Here is a 7,798-nt window from a genome sequence, read left to right as displayed (position 1 = left end):
TCAATTGGTATTAAATCTTCCTTAGCTCCAGTTCATTTTAAAGGACCTACTGATGTGTTTCATTTAGTAAGTCCATGGTGTATTTTTTTGTCGAGAGACAAACATCCCTACGCTTGATCTTATTTTCCTGAAATATTTTAATGAGCTAAGCGCCATAGCTTCAAATTCTTATGTTAAGACACCTTTAGGATTGTATATTTCTTCTTCTTGAGATTAAACAAAACTTATTTCCAACTGAGCATTTTGGAAATTTTTACAACTGAGCATTTTTTACAACATCAAATGCTTAACAAAGCAACCAAATAATAGTCAAGGTGGCACAACAACTACGAACTCAAAAATCTCATACACAACGTCTTAGACCGTCACAATACACAAAATCACCAAAAATCAAAGAAAAATAAGCTCACATGAAGCTAAATGATCTTCGTAGAGCAAAATTTCTCACAATAAAACTTATCAAACTTTATCGATTCGGTTTTGGTTTATTTCTCAAGAAAAATCAGTACTAGTGGTTTGGTCATTTTAAGGAAATTGACTGCTTCAAACTTTATTTACATCCACATAAAAGAAAAGTCAAATTGCAGCACTTTATTTACATCCTCATAAAAGAAAAATCAAATTTCTGCAATTCAACCTCAACACAAAATTCCAATTAGAGCTTAATAAAAATAACTATGACACCGACAAATTCGATAATTCAGAAGCATAAAATCATTTCAAAACATAACAATAGTACGAATACACCACTCACTTAGCAATGAGTATCAAAAGTGCTATGAAAAAGAAAAAAATATGAGAATATGATGTTATATTCATCAATAATTATGCCATTAATGCTTACAACAATGGTTATTTTTAATTCAATTCCATACTGCAAAGGATGCTTAATCTATACTACTTCAATGCTAAGAAGTAAACGCATTTACTGAATAGCAACATAGATGAGAGGAAACAAACAAATATTTTTAAAACTAATCATTAAAGGACTTATTGCCAACAGCAGTGGTACACCCTTATAAAGAGGATCAAAGAGAAGGCATTTGACTTGGAAACAGGATAGTTATTAATGGATTTGATCAAACAAAGAGGAACCTTAAACGGGAGAGAAGAACATTGATCATTTCAAGAAGCCAATGTTGGCTCCCTTCATACGGGATCAGATTGACAGAGAAACAGCAAAAAGCGAATAGGCATAGCTCGAAACAGGGAAAAAGGGGAAAACGAAGTATTTACCTAGGGGAAGCCGGCTAACAACCACGAAGGAGAGAGCGATGCTGAGAATGGGGGAAGATTTTCGCAAAATCTGTGGTGCTAGGGCGATAGAGCTTGGCGTCGGCTTCAAATTTTTTCCCTTCGCGAGATCAGTCAGCAAGATCAGTCGTGCATTGGGGCAGAAGACGAGTTGAGCGGAAATGAATTCGGTCGAGAGAGCTTGCGGGGCAAAGCCGATAATTTTCGGTCCAGAACGCGGGCCGCGGGGTAGAACCCGCGGCCCGGCTTTCCGCCAACTTTCTCGACGCCAGCCCGCCCCCGCGCTCCCAAACGAAAAAAATATGAATATATTTGCGGCCTGGGGCCGCGAAGCGATGAAAAAGCGGGGCCAAACATACTCTGAGTGTGATGTTACCTCCCCCTCCTTGACAACAGGTGATTCTTGAGAAACATCTCATATCTGCTCTCACTGTCGTATATTTGGGCATGAGTCGGTACACTGTTTTCACCTACATCCTCAACTGAGGAAAACTTTTTTGGGTCGTTTATCCTCTGCTGAAAACACCTCCTATTGAACCGGTTGCTGAACAAATTGCTCCTACCTTGGAGGAAACCAGTGTTGCCCATATCGATGGCGTAGCACACGTAGCCCCTTTGCCCTTTGAGCGGTCTGAAGAGAATGTGGAGCCGTTTGCTGCCACACACAATACACCTGAGCAGGAAAATGTGGTACAGCTCCCCATTGCACTGCCTGGAGAATTACACATTCAGGACACCCCACAACTATCTACACATCACACTACTATACTTTCTACCACTCCACCGCTTGACCCAGTTGTTGTTGCTGCCTTGGCTTTGGATTCCGAATGAACAATTCAAAAATACAGTAGGAAACGCAGTAGAAGGAAATCAGAAGTTCCTAATATGACAAATTCAAATAATATTGATATCACTTATCATTCTGAGGGTGAGCACTTGCACCTTCCCCCTAGAATTGCTAGGAGGGGGGTGTTTTGGGCCAACATGTTTAACATTCTTGTATGGAACATTAGGGGAGTGGCAGACCCCCACTCCTTTAATCGTTTAAAACATTTATGTAGGGTCCATAAGCCAGATATTTTTGATCTATTGGAGTCATTTGTGTCGGTTCATAAGGAGGATATCATTAAGAAATTCAAGAATTACATACACTATAGTAATCAGAACAATAAAATTTGGCTCTTTTGGAAAAATGACATCACTTTCAATATTATTCATGATAATATGCAGTATGTTCTAATTCATTTTCAGGTGGAGGATTTTCATGGTTGGGCTATCTTTATTTACGCCAGCTCCTTATTACGAGACAAATTACTTCTTTGACAACAGCTTCCACAAATGGGTGCTTCTATTTCTGATAAATGGTTTGTTGGGGGTGATCTAAATATGATTATGTCTTCTTCGGAGAGAATGGGTGGTGCTAAAGTTGATACGAACCTTATGTGAGCACATGTCGATGTTGGTCTCTATGATTTGGGTTTCTCGGGTCCTTCTCGGGTCCTCCCTATACTCCCTATACTTGGAGGAGGGGTCTTCTTATGCAGAGACTGGATGGATTTCTGGGAAACTCCCTTTTCTAGGCTATTATAATATTATACTTGTCAAGCATCTTAATCATGTTGCTTCGGATCATAATCCAATTTTGCTTAGCTTGGCTTTTCATGCTAAACCTGCTCACTCTCATTTCAAATTTCTTAATGTTTGGACTTCTCATCTTACCTTTCTTGATTTGATTAAGCAGACTTGGGTCTTGCAGTGGAGTGATAGCTCTTGGTTTATTTTATGGCAATTGCATAAGAATGTGGTTACTTTTTTAAAGAAGTTGAACTTTGATATTTTTGGCTATGTGCATTCCAGGGTTTTGAATGCCCAACATGAGGTGGATGTGCTGGAGGCACAGGTGATCGACACTCCTGATCTTGTTGCTAAGTTAGCCCATGCTCACCATATTGTCTTGGAGGAAATCACTATTGAGTAAGATTTCCTTAGACAAAAAACTTGTGACATTTAATTTAGAAATGGTGATCGAAACACTAAGTATTTTCACGCCACTGTTAAACATCGACGGAATATTAATGTCATTCTTAAGATTGTTACCGATGAGGGTGTTGTCCTCACTGATGTTGATCAAATTGGTTCCAATGCCGCTGATTATTTTACCTCTCTTTATGCTGATGCTCTGTCGGTCACTGATATTCTTTCGGAAATGTTTGATGCTCATATAGATATGGTTTCCTCCCTCTCTTTGTCTGATCCCCCCCTCTGAGATGGAAATTTTCTCTGCGCTCAAAGATATTCACTCCCAGAAGGCTCCTGGCCCTAATGGTCTAACTTTTGCTTTTTATATTTCTTGCTAGGACATCATAAAAAAGAGGTAGTTATTGTGATTCAAAGTTTTAATCAGGGAGAAGATCCTGGAAAGTATTTTACCTCCGCCTTAATAGTTCTTATACCTAAATCTAATGATAAATTGCATTTGAAGAATTTTCATCTTATCTCGCTCACTTCTGTGGTTTCGAAAATTATTAGCAAATTGATTATGACCAGCCACAACCTCATCTTCCTTCTCTCATCTCTCCACATCAATCGACTTTTATAAAAGACAGTGATATTTCTGACAATATCCTCTTAGCCCAGGAAATTTTACAAGATCTTGATAAAAAATGCAGAGGTGACAATCTAGATATCAAATTAGATATCAAGGTCTTTGATACTATTAGCTGGGATTTTATCATCAACGTTTTGAAGGCCAGAGGGTTCAGATGGTTGGCTAACAATCATTACTCCGTCCTGGTTAATGGTAATTTTTATGTGGTGACTCTTCTGGGTTCTTCTCTGCTACGAGGGCTGCATTAAACAGGGGGACCCTCTCCCCTACTATTTTTATTTTAGCCTTTGATTATTTATCTAGAATGCTTAATCATTTTCAACTGATCCACCCTCTTGCACAGTTTTCTCATAAGGCCAAAATGGTTGTTTCTCACCTTGTTTACGCGGATGATGTTATTATTTTTGCTAATACCTCTAAACTTGCCTTAAAACAATTAATGAGGCTCTTAAATGATTTCCAGAATTGTTCAGGACGAGTTTTTAATTGTGACAAATGTCAGATGTATTTTGGCAAACAGGTTAAGCGGCAATTTATTCATTGGGGGGTTTCTTATACAGGTTATCACTATGTCTCTCTCTCTCCCTCTTAAATACCTTGGGGTTAATTTGATTAGGGGAAGGAGGAAACATATTCTTTTGGATGATGTTATTGATAAAATCAAGTGTAAAATTAACGATTAGAGAAATGTTTTCCTTTCTACTGGGGGCAGGATAACATTGCTATCTAGTGTGCTTCAGAGTATTACTTTATATGCTTTGCAGGTGTTTAATCCGAAGAAAAGTGTTATTAATGTCATGGAGAGGCTTTTCAATAAATTCCTTTGGGTGGGGAATGGTGCTAAGAAGATTTGGGGCTCTTGGCAAAGGTTGTGTAAGCCTAAGAAGGCTGGCGGTTTTGGCTTTAAAGCCTTGAAACACACAGTAGAAATAAACCTTTGCAAACTCTGGTTTAAATTTAGAATGGGCTCTTCTCTATGGGTCACTTTTATGCATCAGAAATACTGTGATTTTTCTCACCCCTCCTAGGTTTTGTAGAAGGTTGGTGATTCTCGGATCTGGAAAACTGTTGTTAATGCTAGGTCTATTGCTAGTGATTTCATGTTTTGGGACATTGGTGACGGTAACATCTCTTTTTGGAATGATAATTGGGGATTGTCTTCTTTCTGAATATTCTCATCCTCCCCGTACTAATAACTTGTTTCTGATTTCTTTTCTCAAGATAGATGAGATTTCACCAAACCGTGTTTTATTGTGGGGGAGCAAAATGTTAAGTATATAATACTATACCTATTGCCCCTTCTCACAGGGATTTCCCCGTGTGGAAGAGGACCACTTCTCAATCGGTCTGCAAGTTAATCTATGGCACTTTACACTTTCATCGGGATTGGTTTTGGGGAAAATGGATTTGACACAAACTTTTAACTCCCTCTATCTCCTTTTTCCTCTGGTGGCAATTGCTTTCAATTTTCATACGATTGAGGTGGAAACTGATTCGAAAATGCTCTATGATATACTGTTGGTTATCTCTCATTCTCTTCGGGATATTATATGCATTCTAAACGTATTTCTACTTTAATTTCTGAAAGATATATGAAAGTGAGTTGGAGTTCCATCCTTAGAGAGGGCAACTCCCCTGTGATTGGTTAGCCAGACAAACTGGGGATGCATGCTCTGTAGGTTTATCTCCCCCTGCTCCCCTCAGACGTCTCCTTACTGGTGATAACCTGGATTTGCCTTTATGTTAGATTTTAGATACTTGTTGCTCGGCTCTATGGCTGGGTGCTCCCGTATCTTTACTGTGATTTGGTTTTGCATCCTCCCTCTTGTGGTTTCTTTATTTTGCTGGCAGGTTTCGGATTGCACCCCTTTCTGGCTTTGTATCTCTGGCTCTCCTGATCTCTTGGTTTACGCTAGTCTTGTGTTGTTTGGCTGCTCTTCTCAGTCGATCGACATCCCAGTTTGCACTGTTGTTTGCTGGAGTGTTTCCAGTGGATTAGGAGATTTTTGCTGCCTCTTTTTTTCCTTGGATTCTCTCTTATTTCTTTTCCTGCTATTTCTACTACACGGGCACATGTATACTAATTTTGAGTTTTGCTTTTTTGGCTTGGGTATACTTGTAAGTTTGGAGTTTTCATTTCGCATGAGTTGTAATGTGGGAGGAGGAACCCCTAGGGGTGTGTTAAAAGTATTTTTTGGCTGTTTTAGATGGGGCTCCTCCTCCCCTCCAACTTTGTACATGTTTCTTAATTTTAACACGTAGTGAGCCTCCGATGCTCTTTTATATATATATATATATATATACATACATGCGTGAAAGTTGTTTGTCACCTTTTTTTTTTAAGTTCAAATAATGATATTTTTATGTGATATTAAAAATGTGGATGGTATGAATGCCAAAGCGAAGTTTATGTGGTAGTTATGCAAATACAGGAATTGGGTGCTATGTTTGTAAATGCCACTTATTTTCTTACCAAGTTATCAAACATTCATTTGACTACTACTTTCTTGCTACCTAGAAATTTTTGTGCGAAAACTTGCCTTTTGAGAATCAGATTCGTTGAAGGGTGGAACTATAAGAAACTTTTGTATGATTTTTTGAAAAAAGAAAACATAAGACTCGCAACAACCTCTAAAAAATTTGATTTACCCACAACAGTTTTAAAGTTATCTTTATAAAAAGCTGCAACATTCCCAAGTGGACCCTTAGTTGTGTTGGACTTTCTCATAATTTCTGCATGCCCTGAGAAGTTGATATTCTAACAATTAATTTATATTTCATTCATCCTTATGAGGAAAATCTTAACATATTAAATTCATTTTCAGGAATTTGCTGTGGATCCTGTACATAGATTTGTTCCTGCTGGGTTTGTCGATCTTAACGGCTTCTATAAATCTGATCCAATCAAGCATTCTATGGATGGCTCATTTGCAGCTAGACTGATCAGATCTGCGGACAATTTCTTTTAATTGCTAAGGGTATATGCTTGGGGTAGCCGCAGTTTATTAATAAGCAGTTGATCCAGATAAGTTGTGGATTAGCAGCTAATTCAGATAAGCTAGTTAGTTGTTTGGTTTGTGTTGTTGGAAAACAATTGTTTTGCAGTTGTTTATGAATAAATGATTATTTTACCCTTGTGCAGTAATGTTGTTTGCAAGAGCAGTGTCATAGCAATATATTTAATACTTAAGAAAAAAAAATGACTTTAAAACATTACAAAAATAAGATATATATCTCACTTAATAGTGAGTATCAAGATTAATAAAAAATATATATATATTAAAATTATAATTAAAAATATGATAATATTAATTTTAAAATCCAAACGGCGTATGTCACGTGTTACGTCGTTCTTCAGGGATACCGTACAACCCCGATCACTATCGGCAACGGAATCTGTTGGATTGTCTGTTCATCGGAAGAAGTCACACTTCTATGTAATGTCCAGCTGACACCTGTAGAATTGTCTCCCGTAGCTATGTGTCCGACAAGACATTAGTAGAGAAGTTTGTACTCTGCAGTGCAAAGCACTCGTCAGGAGGTCTCTGAAATCTTGGAGCTCATTTTTCTGAATGGTTCAAAAGACAATCCATTAGTCATAACAAAAGTTGAAATTGCTAAAAGAAATAAATAATTATTATTTTCATTCTATTTCATATTTATGTCTCCAACAAAGATTTTTACCTCTTGTACTCTTGGAAAAAAAATGCAACATTCTTTTTTTTTTTTCATATTTGCTCGACTGTAGCACCTCTCATTGGTGCAATTCCTAAAAAAAATTATTGCTTTGAATGTGTTGAAAGTATAAAACAATACAATCTCTTATCAGTAGATTTTTGGAATCATGAAAAATGGGCGAAAATTGTTGATATAAGATTGTATTGTTTCGAACTTTCAATGCATTCAAAATAATACTTTTTTTAGCAATTACACTAA

The 7,798-nt window shown here is 37.5% G+C and overlaps 1 protein-coding gene across 1 annotated transcript in view; it reads left to right on the top strand.

The window, feature by feature from the left end:
• LOC110039510 (probable ribosomal RNA small subunit methyltransferase B) overlaps positions 1 to 7,028 on the top strand; it is a 55,331-nt gene extending 48,303 nt beyond the window's left edge. The window contains exon 7 of the mRNA XM_020744600.1: positions 6,688 to 7,028. Within this exon, the coding sequence (XP_020600259.1) occupies positions 6,688 to 6,831 (144 nt within the window). The 3' untranslated portion in view covers positions 6,832 to 7,028. The remainder of the gene's footprint in view (positions 1 to 6,687) is intronic.
• Positions 7,029 to 7,798: the final 770 nt, after the last annotated feature.

This window comes from Phalaenopsis equestris, unplaced genomic scaffold, assembly GCF_001263595.1.
Source record: "Phalaenopsis equestris unplaced genomic scaffold, ASM126359v1 Scaffold000002, whole genome shotgun sequence".
NCBI classification, from domain to species: Eukaryota; Viridiplantae; Streptophyta; class Magnoliopsida; order Asparagales; family Orchidaceae; genus Phalaenopsis; species Phalaenopsis equestris.
This window is presented reverse-complemented; position numbering and strand designations above follow the sequence as displayed.